This window comes from Argopecten irradians, chromosome 6, assembly GCF_041381155.1.
Source record: "Argopecten irradians isolate NY chromosome 6, Ai_NY, whole genome shotgun sequence".
NCBI classification, from domain to species: domain Eukaryota; kingdom Metazoa; phylum Mollusca; class Bivalvia; order Pectinida; family Pectinidae; genus Argopecten; species Argopecten irradians.
In genome coordinates, this window is record NC_091139.1 from 21,998,363 (window position 1) to 22,024,084 (window position 25,722).

At 33.2% G+C, this 25,722-nt stretch overlaps 1 protein-coding gene across 8 annotated transcripts in view; it reads right to left on the minus strand.

Moving 5' to 3' along the window:
* Positions 1–64: 64 nt before the first annotated feature.
* LOC138325333 (tetraspanin-18B-like) overlaps positions 65–25,722 on the minus strand; it is a 96,061-nt gene continuing 70,403 nt past the window's right edge. For all 8 annotated transcript variants that reach the window (XM_069270910.1, XM_069270917.1, XM_069270911.1 and 5 more), the window contains 6 exons: positions 15,263–15,337; positions 14,666–14,785; positions 13,960–14,059; positions 9,174–9,316; positions 5,536–5,619; positions 65–5,058 (listed from right to left, as the gene is read on the minus strand). In XM_069270910.1, the coding sequence (XP_069127011.1) occupies positions 4,984–5,058; positions 5,536–5,619; positions 9,174–9,316; positions 13,960–14,059; positions 14,666–14,785; positions 15,263–15,337 (597 nt within the window). In that variant the 3' untranslated portion in view covers positions 65–4,983. The remainder of the gene's footprint in view (positions 5,059–5,535; positions 5,620–9,173; positions 9,317–13,959; positions 14,060–14,665; positions 14,786–15,262; positions 15,338–25,722) is intronic.

The following is a 25,722-nucleotide window of genomic DNA, read 5'->3' on the forward strand; positions in this document are numbered from 1 at the left end:
TCGTATTCTGTCGGAGGTGGAGCATATTTAAAAGTTATAATACATACACCACAAACACATCTAGTATTTTTATGAAAATATTTATTTTTTAAATCGAAAATCTGATCAAATATAAATGAAACGATAGTATAAAGAGTAATGTATTTTCTGTTACCAACAGAAATGAATGATGCATGAAAGCAATTCAAGTGAGATTTCAAATACGAAATATTTCTGCGACCAGGTCGACAATCTCTCCCACATGAAACGTCATCAGGGATATAACACACAAGCAGACATCGCTCTACAATAACACACACAAGTGGTGCGTCTACATAACTATTCATTTAATACGTAAATTACATTATCTTCAATAGTTCCTCTATAGTGAGCATTGTCATAAAAAGAAAGGTATAACAAACGAAACAACAGCTTTATAAGTCAAATCCAACTCCGGGACAGTACCAAACGTTATTATGTATGATTTGTGTTTCAATTTCATTTCAAAATTGCAAAATATTGATTCTTACTTGGAGATAATGAAAACGCCCCTTCGCTGTGGGCTTCTCACGTGAAACATGTATAAATAACACATATCTTTACAATAATCTGGAGAGAGGGAACAGAATATAATTTCTAACCATTCATAAACAATTAAAATATATTATATTTCCAACAATCAAAATAAGTTTTGTAATCACAGATTTTTTCTAGAGAGAAATGAAATTTTCAAACAATAAATTTCCATAATCTAGAATTTAATAAATATAGCAACAAATTGAAAAACAAGATCACAAACTTTCTAACTACCATTACACCTCCGTCTACAAGCCTGTCGTGTTATAAAATTTCTGGTCATGGATTTTTCTCCATAGCCGTTTGTACAAAGATGAATAATCTACAATTGATACATACCAATGTCACTGCCAGAACGTGGCAGACACTCCCGGAGACGTTCATTCTCACCATTCCTAATTACAATGTACGTTGAAAATGAATATGCAGCTCTCATAACCATCGTCAAACAATCTCCAAACACACAGCTCGTACTCAAATGATCAAACAACAACTTCAAATGATAAAACACAAAATTCTTACAACAATGACTAGTTCAATATCATAAACACTCATGAACAATGTCGCTTTTAGCTGGCTCTGTCATACAAACAACATCCAAGGTCATATTCACCAACAAACCAACGCCGAGCTCATGGCATACTATAATAGTAAATTTTATATACATGCAATTCCATGAGGTCATCAAACGTTCAGCAGTTAAATAATTTTTTTTGAAATAACATCCAGGTATGGTGTAAACATATTTACGTTAGCTAATTACTGAAATCAACATGTAAATGAAGTTGTGAAATGTCATGAACCCAAACAGAGGCCTAGAAAATTATATTAAACTTAAGGAAAATATCGTAGTGTTCTGCCGAACACCATGGCTACATGTTGGTAAATCCGGCTTTCGACTGCCACTTGCCGAAGGGTTAATTACGCTACATTGTGCTGCTAAATATATGTCTATTTTTATTGTCCCATATTACTGTTCGTATCATATCGTGTAATTTTGTTCGTTCTGTGTGTCTTGATAAAGGGCAGATCGCTACGAAAAGTTTTTTTACATAAAACTTACAACTGTTGTTTTTCTGAACAAATAAAGCACACAAAATCCATACCCCATACATAACTTAATTCACGCGACACTTGCACCAAATCTTACACTGAATCTTTAAAATGGAAACAATATGGAGGAGCTGAAAACTGGATGTAACAATTACAACGTATGTACAAAAACTTGATCTTTTTCATTTATCTTCCTTGAAATTGAAAAGCGATGAAAATAATGCTTAAGATTGTTCTCCGTTATACATTTACTACATGATATTCTAACTTACAGTATGGAAAACAAGTATTTAATGTATATACATAATTATACATGCACAACCTCAACATCTGCATCAATTGAGGTCGCCTGTGAACAAAGAGGCACAAGGATAAAATATTTCCAAGGGTTTTCATATAAAATTGCAAAACAGTTTGTTCAAAATGCAGGACACATAGAGAACAAGGACAATGCTTAAAATAACAAATTGAACAGGTCATTTCCACCGTGTAAAAATTGATCTTAAAGATGGTATTTTGCTCATACACAGTAGGTAGAGAAAACATTGATATATATATCCCTTTCCGCACAGATTTAAACTAATTTGCATATTTCCTTTTCTCTTTAGTATTATGTGTATCAATGACAGCATACAAAAAGCGTCTAAGCTTCTATGAAACAAAGACTTTTCTATAAGTCAACACGACCGAGTTGTTTTTTAGACTTATTTTTAATTGTTTTTAATTCTAATCAACCAAATTCAATATAAATCAAATGCGTATTTGTCGTGTTTAAATATAAAGAATCATGTCAGAAATTTGATTAAAAGTTTAAAATCGACACTATTACGTTTTTTAAGTTATCTGGATACAAATCGAGGTGAATCAGTGGTCTTGTAAACGGGATACGATATGTTGTCATGTTGACCTTGGGATGACCTCACGTTCATGGCAAGGTCACATTTTGTACTGTGCTGCCTTTGAATAATTCACAATCGCACATTCATAGCATATTATATAGGCATGTACAAACTGATTTCAACATTGACAATTACTAGGACTCGATCAAGTGTCTTATGACGTATTGCATAAGATAAATGTTAATCCTTACGCCAGGAATGCGAAAGGAACTTCAGTGTTATTATCACTACACCACTAAACAGAGATCTATATTTTGCATACAAGATAAAGATATGTTAGATTTGTAATATAACACACTACTATCAAACAACAACTCTGGTGAGATGTGGCTTCTAACACCAATTTGTTGAAATTAATATCTATTCAATGTCATCTGACCCAAAATTTAAAAAATCTATTATCCTGAAAATGAAGTATCAGGTTTATTTTAGTATTACCTTCCTTATAGGATGGCAATCCAGACGTCTGTTTTCATATTTTGCAAAATACTTTCAAAGAAGATGGTAAATAAACACCAAGAAAACATAGAAATAACACATCGTAAGCTGGTTTTCTAAATATGGAATAATGATCCGAATAACATATATCTGCAGCTATGTTCATTTATATCTATCATATATTTAGATACATTTTCTGGAATGTAATTCGATGGTTGACCACCAAAGGAATAGCCTAATAAAAGACTACATGGAATGATACGATTTGCGGTGGCCAATGTGTTTGACCAGGGAATCTGATTTGCATTTTTCACATACAAAGTCCATGCCTTAATATTTAGATATGTCGACTGCATTCTACAAACTTCCAATGGAATCACTGAATGACTTCCTACACACGAGTTGTTGACGAAGTACACAAGCACTATATGGCCATTTGGTCAAAAATAAAGTTACACATTGACAGTCGTTCACATGCACTTTTAATGACCATTTGACTCATGTCGTCTCCTGATCGACTAAAATATGTTGCTTTCTGGTTTAATTGATTATAATCTTCAATGAAACAAGATCAAAAAGCACTGTTGGTTGTCTAGACAACAAGGGGCATAACTGTGGTCTGAAAGTTTGCTCCTCAAATACGTGTACACTCGGTGGCCTGGACTAAATCAATTAATGGTATCCGCGTCCATCTGGTTATCCTTGTTCTTGTATTCTTAATTCAATTGTTTAAGGATTTACTTTAGGTTTATTCCAAAGGGAGTTGCTTAAATGGTTTGAATTCTCTATCAAGGAATCTAACTTTACTGTTGTTGCCGTCGATGCTTCAGGGTGAACTCTTTAATGAGTAAAGCGTTTTAAATGTTTTTTTTTGTTATTCTTTTCACAAGTGCACAGGCCATTTCAGCATGCTTTTTAACAAGGCACTGTTCTTGTTCTAAGGTAGTGACACATGCGTCACTATTTTGTGGTAGGAAGATTTCAAATGATTCCTTGGTCTTTCATTTATTTTTCGTTTGTCTTTGTTTCATTTTGATGTTACTCTCTTCTTAAATCCTTAATTTCATCAGATCTCTATAGAAGGTAGCAATCACAGAATTTCCTAGGAACTTCTCTAGGACTAACAGGAGGACACACATTTATTGAAATGTTTGTTTCCAGCGTTTATCAGTAAGAATAAAAAGAACATGACGACTCATTCATTGTTAGTACGGCCATATACCATCCCATCCATGTTAGGAATAATCCAATCAATGCTATCACATGATACAAATATCAATATCACAAATTCATCCCATGAATTCATTTCTATGAGCCAGTCCACAAACCCAAGTAACACTTTAGCGATTTGTATTAAATAATAATCATTGCACACTGTCCTTCTTTGTCTCATCTATGCGAGCAAGTCCGAGGCTAGCAATGAATCTCTAAGTCTTATCCAAGACAACGTAATGCTGGTCCAGAATCACAGGTAAGTACTGCAGTTGTAATCCCATGATAGTGAGGAATGTCGTCACATATAGCATTTGCTTATTTCACAAAATTAGAAAAAGAAATCAACTGTCCTTTAAGCGGTATGCTTCAGCGTCTAGGTAATTAATGTTTCTCACCCATTTAACTATAGCACTATTGCAAAAACGCTTATTTCAGCAGTAGCAAATTGGAAAAGTTGCGTGCAAAGAATGGTCTAGAGTAATTGAACTCATGTCAGAGATATCTGTGTTGACAGTAGGCAAGTTGGACAACACATAGTGTTACCAATGTCTAAACCGGGCTGGCATATTGCCACCGATGGCACAGAATCGTCTTTATAACGTGTCTATCTGTTTTCACATTACTGGAACCCTTTTGTCAGCAGCACATGGGCACATTCGTCTGACAATAGTACCATTTTAGGTCGTCATTGTTTTGAGAGGTCATGCCAGAACAATGGACCAAATGTTTCAGTCAAGCTGCTATGATGTAGATGTGCCTTTTGTGCCTTAATGGACGGAAGGCAAGTGAGCCAAACTATAAACAGGTGGGCATCTACAGCAGTTTATATATCTTCTTCGTCATCGTCTCCCTTCTTCACTCGTGCACACAAGCAAAATGCAATGATAGTTCCGACAATCTGTAAAGTAGAATAAAGTAGATTTTATAGCAAATGAAAGATTATTCTTCAAACAAAAGCTTACTTTTGATTAAATCATGTATGAGTTGTTATTTTGAAATCTACCTTTCCAACAAGTGCCATGAAACAATAGTGTATGAATGTAGATGAAAAATTCTGATAACAGCCGTTTATACTGTTCGATTTTGAGGTTAATGTCTGTTACTGAAATAGTTGATTTTTTATCAAGCACTATTGTATTCAATCTATACCCAGTATTAAACTAGAAACTCTTAAATGATACATCTTAACCTTTTGCACAACACCTTCATACATACAGGTTTTGCATCCAGTAAAACCTTCTTTTTCTCAAAGATGTTTGACCATGGTAGATTTTTTTAAGTATTTGACACGAAGTTAAATTGTTTTTGTTTAACGATTGCTTAGAACTAGCAAAAGTTATATTGAAACTTTTATATACATTGTTTCAATACATACCAGGAAAATAGGAACGGCAAAAGCTACTGCTCCCAGAATTAACGAGTGTTGTAACATGTAGTCGATAACTTTATCATAGCAGCCCTGAAAAAATATTTAAAAACATGTTAATGGTTCACAAAACTGAGATACATATCAATTTATCTAAACATCTTAAATCAATTTTATTACTAGTACAACTGGAAAAATGTGTGTATATCATAAAGGGGATGTAAAAATAATAACAATTATGAAATGCTTAAAGGATGACAGTACTGAAATGAAAATAATCCCAATTCTTGCAGACATTGACTCTTTCAATAATGTTTCCCTAGAAATGGTGAAATTATATTCATAAACCTTAAAACATCAACTTCATATTTCATAAATGTTAAGTTACATTACCTCTGTCATAAATGCAAAAATTGGCCCTAAATGACCTTAGCTGTCGATGGGCCGTAAAACTCAAACAAAAAAACCCATATATGCAATGCCAACTTCCATTTAAATAAAATTTAAACCAGTTTATCTCATTTAACGAGCAACTTTACATGCCTTTTAATTCTCATTTCTTCAAAAGTTTTGGAAATAATGCAGTTTTCATCTTTTTAATTTCGCCTAATATTACCTCATTAAGATAACACAGTATATATTCTTTTAACGTCATATGTAACAGGCATATCAATTTTGAAATTTTAAGTAAATAACATCGTACAAAATGTATATAGAAAAATAAAATAATTTTACATAATTTTGTTCGAGGATTCACATTTGTTTTAAGTGTATAACTAATTTAATTGTACGAACATCAGAAATCTACTTGCTTCGCCATTGTTTTGTTACAATTAATGACGGCATGCTTTCTGATGTAGTTAATAATGTTAAGACTTTTCATTTTACAGAAATGTTATCCATCTACAGGTCTGATTCAGTCGCACATTGATTAACCATGAACATGCTATATTATCTACTTAAATCAAATGCATATGTTCCATGAATTTACATAATAGTTTATAATTGCCTATACAGACTGATGCCCTCCACCCTTTCTAAAAATATCCTCCAATTTATTCCACAACGGCATGATTGTAAATCATCTAGTATGAGACGCAATTAGTCGGACACATTTTATTGAGGAACTAATTTACCATTTTTTAAGCTGCGTAAAAGGTTTAGATCATTTATAGTAAATTTAAGCATTGAATAATCAGCTAATAATGAGATGGCAAATCCTGATGAATGAATACCTTAATCAAACTTAAATGGTACCATTCTAGTACCCTTTAGTATATTTATCATGCCCATTCTGGTGCCCTTGAGTATATTTAACATGCCTATTTATATTTTCTGATCTGCTCTCTACCATCATTAAACAGACATTATGTAAAAAATATTGCATAGTTCACAGATAATTTCTCTGTAATATCAGTTCAGCTTAGATGCCATGTGAAAGTTCTCATGTTTACCACCAAACTACCTCAAAGTTAAATGCATATAAAATTCGTCTAAAATACGATAAATTAACCATTGGTACAGGTGTTTACAGTTTACTCAGATCAATCGATCTGATCATGATACCCCCTAAAGTTTTTGTTACGTTTCTGCTCTTTTTGTAGCCTCAATTTCAGGTCAATTCCAGTCAAGTTATCAAGACATTTGTCTCTGTTATACCACCATTACTCACTCAGAGCACCATTAACTCACTCAGAGCATCATTAACTCATTCTACCATTAACTCACTCAGAGCATCATTAACTCATTCTACCATTAACTCATTCAGAACATCATTAACTCATTCTACCATTAACTCACTCAGAGCATCATTAACTCATTCTACCATTAACTCACTCAGAGCATCATTAACTCATTCTACCATTAACTCACTCAGAGCATCATTAACTCATTCTACCATTAACTCACTCAGAGCATCATTAACTCATTTTACCATTAACTCACTCAGAGCATCATTAACTCATTCTACCATTAACTCACTCAGAGCACCATCTTCTCACTCAGAGCATCACTAACTGATTCAGAGCAAACATTTGAAGATACTGAGATGATGGCAATATCAAATCATTTCCGAGTAAACTGGCATAGGATTGTATCAATTATCAGTCTTATAATGTCTTTTTTCCTCTGATCTTACTCTAGATACATTCGACATATGATTCAGGAAAGGATTGATATGTATATATTATCTTAACAGTGTATAAATTTCAATGGAAATCTTTAATTGCATGTTAAATTCAGCTGGCATTTTTATCTGTATGATAAGTAAAAAACAGGATGTTATGCTACCTTACATAATATGTGTTACATGACTTAACGAGCAGTTTCCTTTTGTACATTCTGTTTTTATGATAGTCGCCTTCCACTTACTCTTTTCTGCAGAGAGATACAGTACGGTAGCATACACCTTTAAGTCAAAGTGAAGCATGGATTGCATGTAGCTGCTACTGCACGTGTTGAAGTGAAAACCATAATGTTAAAAAATACACATAAATCCTTTGGAAACTAAATTAAATTTTTGTTTCACCTTTGAAGGTATTTATTTCTCCAGGTTTAAAATTCCTTTTTTTAGAATTTTGTCCTCTCATTCCCATCGTCATTCCGTCTAATATACTATTCCAGACACACCGTCAGTAATATCCCGTATATGAACTTATATATTATTAATTTTCAATGTAGGAAACCTGAGCATAAGCCATATAATATACCTATAATTGACAGTGCTCGCGGCTTGAAAAATATAATGGTGTCTCAAAAAGCCGAAAATGATCATGCATGCTTGCTTGCCAATCATATTACCTGGGGAAAATCTAATCAGGCTTCATAAAAAATTCCCAGAAGTATATGTTTTTTTCACACTTCATGACTTTAACGATAGATGTGAGATAACCAACAAGTATTTTCATCACATCAAATAATATTGAATTTCAATTTTTCTGTTGAGCAGATTGATAACTTGTAAAAATGGAGTTTTCACGGACTGGATCGGTAACTATTGATTAGCAGGAAATGTTCATTACACGCAGGCACTCTGGGAATGGAAGGCAGTAGAAACTACGACTCTCTGATGACCGATAGAGCCTGTGAAGATATCAGGAGCTACTTTATTTCCGTCAGCAGATCCGCTGGGTGTATTGTATTCAGTTTTAGTGCACATTAGTCAACAAAGAGAACATTGATGATAAAAACAACTTGCTTTGATTGTAGATGTTTGTGTCTTTTGTATTGCCTGTATCTGATATTGATCGCTCAACCTTTAGAGAGTTAGAACCCCAGTTTATTTTCAAAATACAGCCATAAATACTTTTAGTTAAGCCAGACAAATATTTACAATTGTAGATGATTACCTTTTGGCAATATAAGAAAAATCATCTAATTTAATTTCATGTATTTCCCAAGTTCACTTTTGGGTCCTAAATCAAATATGCTAAATCTCCAATTATATTTCTACATTGTGGTAGTGAGACATTTATTCCAAGAAACAAATAAAAGCATGGTATCACTTGTGCTATATTCACCAATAATAATGCCTTCTGAAACAGCCTTTTAAATGTTATTCCTTGTAGTGAAGGTTATTAGAAAAGATCACTTAAGGGACACTTGATTTCAAACCTAGGGTTCCTATACTATTTTCAAATGTAACTTACTGTAGTATATAAGTGTGGGTTTTCTTTATGTGTTGCTTTGAAGGGTGGCCCTTTGTTTGGTGGGCCCTCTATATACACACGTCCCTGACACTTTTCCTTCTCCATATCTGGCACACAACAACTGTCAGGCACCATGGGGTATTCTGTAAGTAAAAAAAACATCTCAGTGACGTCGTGTCATACTTTATCAACCTTTTTTTTTAATCCTAATACACATTATACAGTAAAGCCCTGATTTTTAATCTAAAGCTTTTTATTTATCAAAGCAGTGTATTATATACAAGATATGATACTGTAGTTTTATTTTCTTCATCTTAACAATTTAAATCTGAAATTTATCACAATGTTCGTGTCCTACAAAATAGCATCCATGCAAAAATAAGTGGCTGTATATATGGCTAAAACCTCTTGAAATTTAAGAGATGGTACCATTTTTTCATATTCCTATTGTCATGTCAATGTAAAGTGGAATATTTTTTTCTATTTTTATTCTTGATGAATTATATTTCATCAATCCATGGGTAACCCATCAAGCAGGGCCATGTTGTAAACTAGACATTGTCTAAATATGTTACCCTGCTTAAATAAAAGATATTATTATTATATAAGATATCTCTCCTTAAGCCGCATATCCAAACTCCAGACAATAGATTTGTGAATTCCATACACAATGTATCCCATAGCTTATACCTATAATATATTGGATGCAGATTTTGCCCAAGCTATATGTCTTCAGAATGTCAGAATGAAAATATGCATTGCAGACCCAAGCAGACTACACTTATCACCATTTCACAAATCCCCTGTGAAAGCTTGAATTTGAAAATAAAACTTATCCACCACAATAAAAATGTTTCAATTTTCACCTGTCTAGACAATAATTAAAACAGATTGGATTATAAACAAGTAGCATGGATTTAAAATGTACGACTTAAACTGTATAACGTCAGTGTTGCTTTATCTACCTTACTTAACCCAGACTTTAATACAGACCGGTACGGATGTAATCCTGAACCTCACAGTACTGTGTTATACATGATCCTGTTGTACTAAATATCACCAATACCATACAGGGAGAGGGCTTATATAGGCATAGCCTGCTGCCCAATCTCTATTAACCTAATGATTTAATAAAAAATATTTTGAAATGAAACCAATACCATACATAGATTTACAAAACACTTAGATTTATAAAATACTGATTCCAAAATTTCTTATTTATTATCTGGTAGAATCTCAAAAAAATATTTGAATTGTTATATTATTATAAGAGGTCTTATAAGAAATCTATCTGTGGTAGGATCTAAAAAAAATGTTATATTATTACAAGAGGCCAGAAAAATCATATTAATATGTATAGAACTGATGTTTATGTATGTGGTAAGAGCTTTCTTAGATATATCTTATGTTTTCATCAGAACTCTCATTTCCTGCATGCAAACATTAACATTCAACTGTGACAAACATGACAAGGCATGTGTAGAAGGACCTTAGTATGTTTTATATACTGCTTAAAGTTACCATACAGCATTACAAATGCAATGCAACAACTTTAGTTGGATGCAATGACTCTAGTCAAGTGATATTGTGAATATATATATTTCATAGCATTGTCATTCTCATTCATCAAAACCATTCAATACAAATCATGTTTAAATACAATTTATCATATATACATATAAACTTTATAAATTGTTTAATAAAAAAAAAGTTTAGAAGAAAGAAAAGGTTTGTGCTTAATTCTAATTGAGTATAATTTAGTAATTTACACATGCCTTCAACAAATGTTCAATATGGTGCATTCATTTATAAAATATTATAGTTAAATATTCATTTTATCTAAGGAAAATGTGATCATTGTACATTAATTAATGAAAATCACAATAAAACTTTTATTGATGAATAAATATGCAAAACATAGTTATCAGAAATACGTTATTACCAAAGCAAAATTTAAAATTGTGGTAAGAGATTTTTCTTTGATAAAATTCAAAGCACAGATACCATTAAAATTAAAATTATTTGTTAGAAAAAGGTTTACTTTTGATTTAAAGTTAATTTAAAAAAAAAAAATTGTAAATATTATTATTTCATGAAAAAATTTAATTACAATGGAATTATCAAGTGCTATGAGAAAATATGTGCCTGAAGTTTTCTACGAAAAACAGTTTTACAGTGACCAATGAAATTTCCAAATACATCAGATCTGACAGTATCGGATGATTTAAAAATGCCAGCTATATAACAATACAATGTATCAGGTGTCTTCTAATTCTGAGTTTGTTGACAATATATAAACACAAACTTTTCACAATCTAACACGTTTACAACGCATGCCCACATACAAATGAACAGCGATATTACATTTTATACGTGCATCAAGTATGAAATCTAAAACACATTAATATGCCCTAACCTGTCTCAGTTTTATCACAAAATGATCACAACAAATTATTTATAAATGACCCTCAATACTTGTATTAATGAAACATTTTCTACAGATTTATATTTTTGTACAGACAGATTTGAATATTTATTTTAATGTTAAAACTATTTTGCGTGGTGATTATATTCTTATCAAAATGCATGATGCCACTAAAATCATCAATGTTGCATTTCTCTTAAGAAAAAACTTTAAATTCATCAGAAGAAAACTGCTTTAACTTTTTAATCGTTTTAGAAAATTTCAATATTTCCTTGGGCCAATAAAACTAATGAAAGAAATGTTTTGCTAATTACAAAATTTAGAAAGCCCTACTCGACATAACACCCTATCACAAATTGAATCGACAAGCGACACTATTTTCACTAGTTCAGACTATTTGTTATAATCAAATGAAACTGTGTATTAAATGAATTAAAATTATCCAGCCTTTCTGAAGTGAGTGTTTGCATGAGGGTTATAGCCAAGATCACATGCAATATTACGGGAGATCTACGTAACGGTACTTACTATTCTGATAATAGGGGATCCCGTCTAACCGAGGCATAGGAAACAAGAGGAGAGATGTACAAAAACTTGTTGTTCCCAGTCAATACCCCAAAACAATTCCCTCAAACGCCAACAAAACATATCTTCAGCACTTTAGAATAAATTAAACCCAAAAATCTGTCTCACACATGTTCTTATTTTAAACTCTCTTAAGCCTCAAAACTTTCTAAATATATCAATATTTTGTTGAAATAAGTTTTCATAGTAACACAGTCTGCCGTTGTATAGTTATGGTTAAACCTTGTTACTTCAAATAACTTCACCATGCACTTATACTGACTAGACTTCATCTATGTTTAACTTGAATACTGGGGTAATTCAAAACTTTTAAACAAAATTTCAATGTATACAGTTGGATCTGTAAGACAAAAGCTTCAAAACAGGTGGTATAACTGCTGACTTGTAAATGTTTCTGAATTAAAATGAGAATTGCATCTATACTTATAATGGTGTAGCTTTTGATATTTCTTAATTTTTTCACAAAAATATCTGCATTTGAATTAGTTTTCAAACAATATACTGGTTGCTAAAAAACATTTAGTAATGCCATGTACATGCCTGAGTATAAAACATCGATTGTTTAATAAGTGATAATGCATTTAGTCAAGTTAATATATTAAATTCATTTATTGAAATAATTAGATTCAATATTTCCCGAATTCTACAATCATTTTTGGTATCTATGTGTGTGTGTGTGTGTGTGAGGGTGTGTGTGTGTGTGTGTTACTATACTGACAAGCGTATCATATATTGCCTAATTATATGGTAGGTAAATTGGATGTTATATTTCTTTGAAAATCAATCTTTTTCTTTAAAGCAATCCTCACATAACTTTTTTGACTTCAACATCATGTCAATAAAATTTGTTGAAATGAAATGAATCTTTATATGACATTTACAAATTCTTTAAATTATTTTCCCAATATAATTGACTATCATGTAAACAGTTTTTACCCATTCAAATCTCCCAGATTTAGATATCAAAAGTACGACAACTAGACACCCATCACAAAACTTTAACACTTACACAGATCAGACCTCATATATACTCAAATTAACCTGTATTAAGTAACAGATAGATAGAGAACTATGCCTAATTATACAGATTCCAATTTAACCATCAAAGACTTCCTATGAAGTAACAAATACATTGTGTACACATACCATATAAGGTTAGTTACCCTCAAAACAACTACAAATGTAGTTTTGGCCTATTATACTGTCAATGATCAACGCTCTAAGCCATTTTTTCATAAAAAGAACACATTTTTTTCTCTCAAAATATAAAGGTTAAAAGGTTATTTTCAATCCCATATCTCTTGATTATTTTCATGATTTCAATTTGTGTAAAGGAGTGTTTAAACTGTGATGTGAGTATGCACTATAACTGCAGTCATAGATCTAGATTCCTCAGTCTACATCAACCCACATCACAATTAAACTCTCATAGTACAGATGCCATGGATTTAAATTTGGCTGACACTAACTATAGCTAAAGCTGCATCACCCAATCCACAGTAGACCCCAGGGATGATAATGACATAATAAAACCATGAAAAATGTACACACTTAAAGTTCAAACTCAAATTACACTCTTTACATTGGTCAAGATTTAAAGCTATCATGTTTGGAAACTCCTGTTTTTGGCCATAACTCCAAATTCCAACCAAAAAACAAAGACTTTAATACCAAATCCTCTTAAGTACCGCCTGCACTTTCCCCTGTAATTAATTGTAGTTACACATGTACTTTTGGGAAAAAGACTTGTGTCAGATTTGTGTGTGGTATACGTACTGTCACCCGACGGCCTCTTTGCCCACCAGTCACTGTGCCCTTTGTATATTGCCCAGGAAAAGTCACTACTCTGATTCCCGTATGCACCACAGCACTTTAACTGAAACAGGACAGACAAATTCTAGTTAATTAGAATGAGATGCTAAACATAATGTATGAGATTTTGCTAATAGGAAAATTGTAAAGTTCCATATACATACAGTATATATATGAAGATCTTTAAATAACGCTTTCAGAATGGAAATTTATCTAGATAATACATTGTCTTTGTCAGAAGACTGTAAAACACAATCAAATTTCAGTACTCATCAAGCCTGGCCATTATGATACGTGTATATTGTATGAATGTTAAAAAATTAAAACGTTCTACATTAGTTTTCCCAGTGAATAGGCAGGTTGAAATTGGGTGGTCAGGTGGTGTAGTGGTTAACTGACAGCTGGCTGGGGTCAATTCTCAACAAAAGTCACCTTCAAAATCATGTGGGATATCTCCGGGCAAGGGACTCCAGTTTTTAACCCTGATCTTTACCTCTCGCTTACTCTAATTCTACAGCTGGCTATTTTAAGTAATTTAATAATGTGTTACATGTAAAGCTTAATTCTCAACTGACGTAGGATAATTAAATTTTAAAGTTTGAAAAAAGCATGAATTTAGAAAGAGAAATAACTTGTATCTTGTGTTCTAATCCTACGACTAATTACTTACTTTCCTCTGTATGGAGTCCCAGGCATCAGTGACCAACCTGTTATGGGTGTTGGTTCTTATTTCATAACCATATTGTTTTTCTATTGTAACCACCAGTTTTTCTTTAAAATCACTGGTCATCTGGAAAACAAAACAAGATTTCAACAATACAATATTAATATCAATGTTTTTGTTGCAACGGAATGTATCTCTATACCTATATAGGTCTATTTGCTTTTTTTACAGGTATACCAGGTATACACTCTTCCCTTTTTCAAAGAATTTCAAACTACCCAGATTTCCTAAAGACATCGGTGGCTTGTTAGCAGTATCCTTTAAAAAATAACTATATGAAGAACATTTTGAATTTTCTTGTATAAAAAAAAACATTAATTAGACGATGAAGTATTATTAAAAAGGAGATATAAATGATATTACAATAGATATAATTATACAGCATCTATTTGCACCCCCTGTTTTATCCACTAATTGTATGACCTCACTGCAGAGCTATTTCGAATTATACTCCTCAGCTAATTCACAGTAGTTTTTGTGTACAAAGGGTGTGAATGTCAGTGTTAAGTCTGTACACTAAAGTCTCATATTGTCTTTACTTACATTTTCTCGGAACATAAAGGCCAGCACACCGCCCACGATAAGTGCCATGAAAACCAGTACCAGCACTACGCCGTACTGCAACAAACAAGTTACATACATTAAGATTGACACTGCTAGATTTACTTACTTCACATGACTTTATAGGTGCATGTATATAACAACTTTCTTTTACATTTGATGAAGATAATGATAGCAATTACTTCAAGGTAACCAACTAGTGTCCAATTTATTTTTCTCTAAACTACACATTTATGCCAAAGAACAATTTCTCAGAACTGACGGAATCATCACTTTTTAAACAGAGAACTGAATACTTTATGTAGAATTTTGGAATGCCAACTAGCACAATCATTTTTTCAAGAGAATTAATTAAGCGACCTTATTTCTGGACTATATGCTTATTTTCATAAAACTGCTAGGAAAGTAACTCAAAGAGATATTAATTCCACTACCTGTACAAAACAACAATGTCTGTACAAAGGAGCTTTTACATATCTGTTCATTGAAGTCTTTTTGGACCATTTTGTATTAATATAATTTTACATGTCATGTAAAACAATATTTAGATACATTCTACTCTAATTGAAAATTGTATTTAACCTACGTTCAATTATACAAACATTACATAATATTTACTGAATTATTTTCAGTATAATCAATGTTTAAAGCGTACAGCTTAGTGTTTGTTTGGGATTTTTCCATAAGGTATACATTATCTCCAGGGATTGTGAATGGTACATATTGTAAGGCAGATTGTCCATGCCAGAGCATAATCCAATAGCCATGTTGACATTGATAAACAAATATTTGTCCAGTAGAAACTCAGGCTGGTTGTTTCAGAAAATTTGTTGACATAAACTGATTTCTAGATGAGTCAGGTATTCACGTCACAATACAACTATGGAAAAGTAAAAACTGAATTCTATTTGAACCAAATTATTATTATCACGGAAAAAACTGATGAAGAAAATCATAATTGTTTAATATATGCTATATGTTTAACATATGCTACATAAACATTTAGATAACAACTCTGAATGTGTAATTTAATTATCAAATATGTCAATTCACAAAAGTGCATATATTTTCACTAAAAAGACAAAACAATATCCTAAAATGCCTGGAGTTTATTCATCTGTATGTCATATCAGACTATTTTTCGCGGCTTTTTTCAGCATGATTTGGGGGCCAAATTTCAGTCCCATTTCAAATGGCAAAGCCTCAAAATTTTTCCCCATTCAAGCCTTAAATTTCCCAAAATCAAAGTTACATGAAAACAATTCAAAAATATTTTATAAACTTAGTTGGTTATGGCTTCATATATTTTTGTATTTGCTTCAGAAAAGTACATAAACTACACTGGTAATAAATTATCTTATTCTTTATGCTTTGTTTTAAATTTTTTTGATTTTTCCCAAATCTTGGTTTTGTTGCACGTTTTCCAAAATTCAAAGCCAGTTAGGCCCCATTACCAAAGCAGTGAAAAAAAACTGAAATATAAGCCTATGATTAATCAGCTACTCAAATTTTCCACTTAAAACCAAATTCCACTGGCTGCATTCATTACCAGATAGAAGTTAAATTCCATATTTGACTATAAATAAATATTGTCTAAATGTTATTTTAGTTTCAGAAAAAATCCACATAACAATTATGATATGTTTACATAACTTTTATCTAATCAAATGCCAGCTGATGTTTTAAAACAGTACTCCCATTTATCACCATTTCAGAAATGTGACAATGTTCATGGTATGCAGTTACAGTTGTGCTTTGTTCATATACAATGAATAGTATCAAAAAAACGGTGTCATGCATAAAAAGTACCCCCTACCAAAATTGAATGTTTGTATTCAATATATTTTGTCTCAAAATGGTTGAATTTAGTTGAAGCAGAACTGAGTGTTGCAGTTATTAGTGTCTGTGACCCAAACAGAAATCCCCACTCCCGTTGTTTTGTCATGTACAAATGAAATGTTTTCAGATGATATTAAAATTCTTTTAACAATATTTCTGCTTAAATTATTAGTAAAATAGATGTATAAAACATTAATTGATGACAAGTGTTAAAACTGCCATTCAAGACCAAACTAATTGCAATACAGATGTATGTTAGCTCAGCCTAGAGGTAAAATCCACTCTCATATCTAATCAAATTGGGATATTTCCGAGAACTGATTGTTTTCTATTTCCATACCATCCTTATTAGTATTATTCATGAAAATTTGTATCCATGCATCAAGATGGCCCATATTGGAAGCATTCTAGTTTGATAACCAGATAAAAGGTCAAACCAAAGGTCACCGGACCCGGAGCGCTGACCATTTAGGCTATGCATACTTGTCTAACATAGCAACAAACATCAAATTCCACCAACAATTCAAAGACATTTGGTTATGAGCCATATTTGTCTGATTTCTGTGCTGATACACACAAAATAAGGCAATTTGTGATATAGCTTTAAATCATCTCTCAATGAATTTCTGAGACAATCTTTGCCATGGAATTCTCTAGTAAAAACCTGATTCCCTTATTAAATCAATATCAAGTCTAGTTACAGAGCCGGCGATGACACCAACTTGGTGTTTTCAGTAATGATATACAATGCAATATCTGGAGATGAAATGAAATGCCTGTAACGACAACCGTACGTTAGCCTCTATGCTGATCAAATGGACCGCAAGCTAGACACAGAGAATCTGTTACTGAGTACAATATATATGCGTTGATAGCCTTTCCCAGATTACAAATTATTGATCCTGATGTTTTACTTCAATATCCTAAAATGAACTGATCAAAAGAAAAGTGATTAAATCAAAGCAAGTCCATGTAACCTGTGAAGATTTGTCAAAACGAGATTTAGCATTAATACAAGGTATGTGTACAGCTACCAACCAAATAATTACCTGGTAATATAGAAATCTTGGAACCCTTGTTTGAAAAATAACATAAGTTTAAAGCTTAAAATGGACAAAAGTAGGATTGAGATTTTTTTATGATGGATTCTTATGTGCCATATTTTCCTTTAAAAAAGACTCTGAATAAACAAAAAAAAAAAAAGAATGATATTTTATGGAAAAAAAAGCAGGCTAAGTTGCTGGTTGTATGTGAGGGCTACAAATGTGGTGGTTTGTCGCCGTTGGCAACAACAGTCTGCAATCACTCAAGTCTATGATGGTATCAGCTATTAATACACCTGAGTGAGCCAGATCAGACGTTAACGAACCAGCTCTGTCACAAATATCCCTCAAATGAATCAAATATTAATTCAGAACATTGACACAGATACTTTGTGAGTCTGCTCATACGAAAAAACATACATACAGCAACAAGATTTGATAAAAAAACCATATTAAGATTTTCAAATTAAGTCTATAGAAGAGAATGTGTAGTGATTGCAATGTATCCATAGCAACTTCTAAATGCAGCGCAGCACATGACAACAGCAATAGAGCACGATTACAGATGACGAATACAACTGGAAATGATGACATCACTCACAAAGTCTGTGTAACAAGTTTTCAAAAAACTGATTTAAGATGAAAATTTACAAATACATTATACCTGGTAGACCGTAAATGAAATTTATAAAACTATAATAGTGCAAAATACTTTCTAATACTTTAAGAAACCCAGAAAAACTAGATACAGATGGACGTCCCCTCAACCCCCTCTCTTCTCCCTTAAACACATAGTTGATGTCAAATGATTGGATATCAAACATTACAAAAACAAATTATAGTCATGATCACAACTCATGCTGATATTTTGGACATTGGTCAAATGGCCAGTCTACTAAGACTGTAAATATTTAAACGATTTGACCAAGACCTTCCCCCAATTGTAAAATAACATTTAACAGTAGATCAAATGAAACCTTGATTGAAGTGACAATGTCCAATAAAAGGATTGCTTGGAGTTAATCTCCAAAAGGGATTAAATTTGACGGTTCATTGGGTCCGTCTATTCACTTGTGCCATATGGTAAGCTACAAATGTATATCTTGTAGAATAATATTGGTGGGAAAGCGTGCATAAGTGCCTAGCAGACAGTAAAGAATATAAATAAAGGTTTAGTCAAATAAACATTATTGTAGTAATCCTTTACATTGAGGTGAAAAATTTAAATAGTGTATACTTAGATTTAATGTCGATTGTAAAATTTCATATAATGTTTACCAAAGATTGTTTACTGTTTTGATTGCAACTTTGAATGGAAATAAATAAAGCGGGAATCTGTCTTTGAAGTTGTAATTTTCTAATATGAAAATTTTAATTAACATTAAATTTATAAATCTTGAACAAACTATAAATGTCAGAAGTTCACTGACTGCGTGATCACCCCTTCCTCCCTGCATCCCCCCCCCCCCACCCAAAAAAAAAAAAAAAAAAAAAAAAAGTGTTTAAGTTTCAAATAATCAAGTCATGTAACAGATGAAAATTTCAAAATTTCATAAAAGGTAAATTTCTTTAGTATCTTTGGCCTGATATGAGAGCTGAACGTGCTGAAATTAGCTCATCAGATTAACCTTTATCTAACATTGCTAGCCATGTGAAATCAAAGATTTAAGGATTCTAATCAATTTGAAAAGTTTACAAAAATAAATGGACTGGGGTTTCCGTTTATGTCACAAACTTTAGCTGCTTGAGTCTTAAATAAGGAAACATCTGAGACAATCCAATCTAATACCATTCTGCCTGTCGGTTACTCTCTACATCAGCCTGTCACACATAGTCTCTAACCCATTCACTGGACAATACCAAGATTAACCAGAGACGATCAATTTAATACCACATTACGAAATTACTTTTTCATCCGAAAGTATTGTACATAGCCTAATAAGTATCTGTGGGTGGACATAGACTTAATTAGCTCCTGACGGTCAGTGGACAGGACGAGAATTTGTCTCCCCAAATTACGGTAAAGTACAGAATTTTCGATAACTTTTTTTGAAAAATCAATATTTTTCATATAAATGTACATTTATTTACAAACAAAAAACTGTCTTTAGATTTGATTAATAATCTGTCAAGGTCTTAAAGAATTAACAGTGCTTTTTGACATTTTATTTCAGCTCTATCGATGTACATTGTTTTCACTCCATTGATATGATATCCTGAGGATCTAAAATTCTGTACTGGTTACTTCCGTTTTAATTTTGGGTTTTTTTTTTCCCCTTTTTTTCTTCTTAAAATAAAAGAACATATCATAAATTGCATAAAATAGTTTGAAACTAGCAAATTTGTCACCTTCAAAATTTCTGAACATTTACGCTATCAAAACCTTTTTTTCCCTAGAGATTTGTTGATTACTTCACAAATACATGCATTAGAATGGAGATGACCAGGGGTTGATTCCTAGACAGAATTGCCCTATTACCACTGATTACCAGTCGAGAAAACATATTCATGACTATTACTGGATATTCTTGGAGTCAATAATCTGACAATAAATCCCTTGGAACCCCATAAAGAACCCCCTTTTCCCGTTTGCACAAGCATCTGAACAGAATACATTTGGGAGAGGACTACATTATACTGTTTATTTTATATTTATATACAGGTTCTGTAGAATGGAGAGAAAGGGAGAGGCCAGTTTGGGGGGGGGCACAGTTGGGGAGGGGGCAGTGGTAGTTGGCTGTAAGTAAATCTAATAACAATATTTACTGAATAATATATATGTTTTCCTTCAAAATTCTATTTTTTGTAAAAACAAATCTTTCTTCTAGCAATAAGCAATTCAAAAGTTTATTGATAAACATCATGGGAGCTAGAGAAAGAAAAATATTTAACGTATACAAAAAGTTATAAAACAAATGATATTTACAGATCAAAAGACCTGTAAACTCTAGTCTTTGGTTTTACAGGGCTATAACATGAAAGCAAGAATTGTTGTATGTAAATATGTACCACATTTCCTTGATTTAATGTTGACCAAATTCTAACCCAAATTACTTGGATATTATATATGAACCAAGTAAGTCCCACTGCAATAATTATCAATGTGATATTTCTCTCGCTGAGAATATAGGCCTTATTGGGTATTATAATTTAATAGAAAATGTTCCTAAATCTAAACATGACCTATTTTCATATAATGGATCAAGGGACATTTCTGTTTCTTTGTTTTATACTGATGAACAGTCAAAAGTGAATGCAGTTAAATGCATCAAACATTGACAGGTGCTCTGTGAACCAGATACATCACAGTCTATACCTGTAATATAGGCCTGCAGGCTGATCGTCTAGACAATTACAGATTCCTCTGTTTTATTGTATCACAAACTGTATGCTATGTAGCAAATACTTTTTCCACACAATTTTTTACTTTTAATTTTTGTCCATTGAAAATTTAATAAGACCGTTTCTATTAGTGAAGTCATATAGAATTTAGATTTAATGATAAATGGTTTATTTTATAAGTCTATTAAATTCTTTTCTTGAAAATAAAAGGAATATTTTTAAAAGTGAAATCAACATGACATTACATTTCTTATCATGCAGATAGATGCCTCATGTACATTTCAGAAGTTAATATACCTGGATTTCCCTGAAATATTCATTAAGGCACAATGTTTTCATATCATTCTGCCTTAATTAACTAATTATAAAGGAGGTCATTAAGTTTTAGGTACCATACACCTTATAACCGTCGCTGGTACTTTGAGAGTGACTAAAGTTCTTACAATCCCTGCCTAAAGAGTGCAGATCCTGGGAAAGATCAGGTGGTTGTCAGTCGAGGACTGTTTCAGTGCCAGAAACGAGCTCGTCAGTCTCGATTAAGGAAACCGACAGGATGCAAGCTCTTAATCAAGGTTTATGAATCATTTGCTAGTGAGCAGCTACTAATTCTTGCTCCAAACAAAACAGCAGGTGTATAATAGAAGACTCCAAAGCCTTGTTGTCATTCTCCACTACAATGTTACAGCTTGCTGTGTACTGATATCTGAGTACCCCTACAGACAAACCTTGCTGTGTACTGATATCTGAGTATCCCTACAGACAAACCTTGCTGTGTACTGATATCTGAGTATCCCTACAGACAAACCTTGCTGTGTACTGATATCTGAGTATCCCTACAGACAAACCTTGCTGTGTACTGATATCTGAGTATCCCTACAGACAAACCTTGCTGTGTACTGATATCTGAGTATCCCTACAGACAAACCTCAGCTGTGTACTGATATCTAAGTATCCCTACAGACAAACCTTGCTGTGTACTGATATCTAAGTCCCTACAGACAAACCTCAGCTGTGTACTGATATCTGAGTATCCCTACAGACAAACCTTGCTGTGTACTGATATCTGAGTATCCCTACAGACAAACCTTGCTGTGTACTGATATCTAAGTATCCCTACAGACAAACCTTGCTGTGTACTGATATCTGAGTATCCCTACAGACAAACCTTGCTGTGTGACTGTATACAGACAACCTCGCTGGTATGTAGTACCGTATCCCTACAGACAAACCTTGCTGTGTACTGATATCTGAGTATCCCTACAGACAAACCTTGCTGTGTACTGATATCTGAGTATCCCTACAGACAAACCTTGCTGTGTACTGATATCTGAGTATCCCTACAGACAAACCTTGCTGTGTACTGATATCTGAGTATCCCTACAGACAAACCTTGCTGTGTACTGATATCTGAGTACCCCTACAGACAAACCTTGCTGTGTACTGATATCTGAGTACCCCTACAGACAAACCTTGCTGTGTACTGATATCTGAGTATCCCTACAGACAAACCTTGCTGTGTACTGATATCTGAGTATCCCTACAGACAAACCTTGCTGTGTACTGATATCTGAGTACCCCTACAGACAAACCTTGCTGTGTACTGATATCTGAGTATCCCTACAGACAAACCTTGCTGTGTACTGATATCTGAGTATCCCTACAGACAAACCTTGCTGTGTACTGATATCTGAGTATCTCTACAGACAAACCTTGCTGTGTACTGATATCTGAGTATCCCTACAGACAAACCTTGCTGTGTACTGATATCTAAGTATCCCTACAGACAAACCTTGCTGTGTACTGATATCTGAGTATCCCTACAGACAAACCTTGCCTACAGTACTACAGAAACCTTGCTGTGTACTGATATCTGAGTATCCCTACAGACAAACCTTGCTGTGTACTGATATCTGAGTATCCCTACAGACAAACCTTGCTGTGTACTGATATCTGAGTATCCCTACAGACAAACCTTGCTGTGTACTGATATCTAAGTATCCCTACAGACAAACCTTGCTGTGTACTGATATCTGAGTATCCCTACAGACAAACCTTGCTGTGTACTGATATCTGAGTACCCCTACAGACAAACCTTGCTGTGTACTGATATCTGAGTACCCCTACAGACAAACCTTGCTGTGTACTGATATCTGAGTATCCCTACAGACAAACCTTGCTGTGTACTGATATCTGAGTATCCCTACAGACAAACCTTGCTGTGTACTGATATCTGAGTATCCCTACAGACAAACCCAGCTGCGTGTACTGATATCTGAGTATCCCTACAGACAAACCTTGCTGTGTACTGATATCTAGTATCCCTACAGACAAACCTATGCTGTGTACTGATATCTGAGTATCCCTACAGACAAACCTTGCTGTGTACTGATATCTAGTATCCCTACAGACAAACCTTGCTGTGTACTGATATCTAGTATCCCTACAGACAAACCTTGCTGTGTACTGATATCTAGTATCCCTACAGACAAACCTTGCTGTGTACTGATATCTGAGTATCCCTACAGACAAACCTTGCTGTGTGTACTGATATCTGAGTATCCCTACAGACAAACCTTGCTGTGTACTGATATCTGAGTATCCCTACAGACAAACCTTGCTGTGTACTGATATCTGAGTATCCCTACAGACAAACCTTGCTGTGTACTGATATCTGAGTATCCCTACAGACAAACCTTGCTGTGTACTGATATCTGAGTATCCCTACAGACAAACCTTGCTGTGTACTGATATCTGAGTATCCCTACAGACAAACCTTGCTGTGTACTGATATCTGAGTATCCCTACAGACAAACCTTGCTGTGTGTACTGATATCCTGACAAGACAAACCTTGCTGTGTACCGATATCTGAGTATCCCTACAGACAAACCTCAGCTGGTCTTTTCCATTCTACATACCTATAATAATCAGTCATACCAGTCTACCCAGCATACCTAGTCAGGATGTTGTTCTTACTACAATGACCAAGGTTACCTACACTGCTTACCGATATATATGAGCTTCCAACCTTTCGTGTTACAACTGGTACATATACTGTTTTCAATATGGTTAGGTCAAAAGGTGGTTATAATACCTGTACATATCATATCAATGCCAGCTGTTTAAGGATCATAAATATATTTCAGATTATCGACCTTTGAAAAGGTTAACATTATCAACATGAGAAGGAACAACTATATAAAGATGATATAAGAAATTATCTACGTTTCAGAAGCTACTCCGATTTCCCTAAACATTAATTTGATCTGTTTGTAATGCAGCAAACCCGTCTAGAATCAAAATGTGGTATCATTAGCCAGTACAAAAACCATAAAACTGTTTTTCTGTCAGAAAATTACTCTGAAAACCTCTTTTGCAAGTCACAAAGAAAAATCATTAAAAAAAAATTTTTTCTATTTTCCCAACATTGATTATGTGCGTTGTATTTACACAGCTTTCAGCAATGTCCAAAAAAATACATTTATTGATTATTCCGAGATCGACAAAAAAAGAATTAAGCTGGATAACGAACAGCTGATATCAACTCCTTCATCTGACAGACACTGATTATGATGTTATACCCGGTTTTACGGTTATTTCATGTGCAACGGTCTAGATTAGAGCAAAAAACTACAATTCCAAAATATTCCATGATGACATGGATGATAAAAGAGCCAATCAGATAAGACATTATTGTTTAGTGCAGACATTTCAGCTTTTCTAATTTACCGAAAATGCAGAGACTGCAAATTCTATCAGAATAAAGGTCCATTAAACTTTAAGTACAATCAATACATTATAATCTCAGAATAATGATTTATAGGATTCGGCAGCCACAGAAGATCCACAATGACGTTAGGGATATTTTTTCGGCTTATCACCATTTCAACTGTTTTAAATTGACATAGCAATTTCACAAGTGGAGTTGATTATACCGTGTGATTTTTTAAAAGTTCTATCTTTAAAAGCTTTCCAGATTCCCAAAAGCCATATGGAGAGCTAGCAAAGGTTATGAAATTTACATATAGATAAGAAATACACATTTTCAAACTATGAAACAAGTGTGTGTGGAGGAGGGACCAGCAGAACAAACATTATATGATATATAGTGCATCAGATGTATATCCTGCCAAAAATTGATTGAATTTTCTGTCAGGAGAATTTTATGTCTTTCTTGTTTCTATAAATATTTGTTATTGATATCATCTGTATGAAATTTA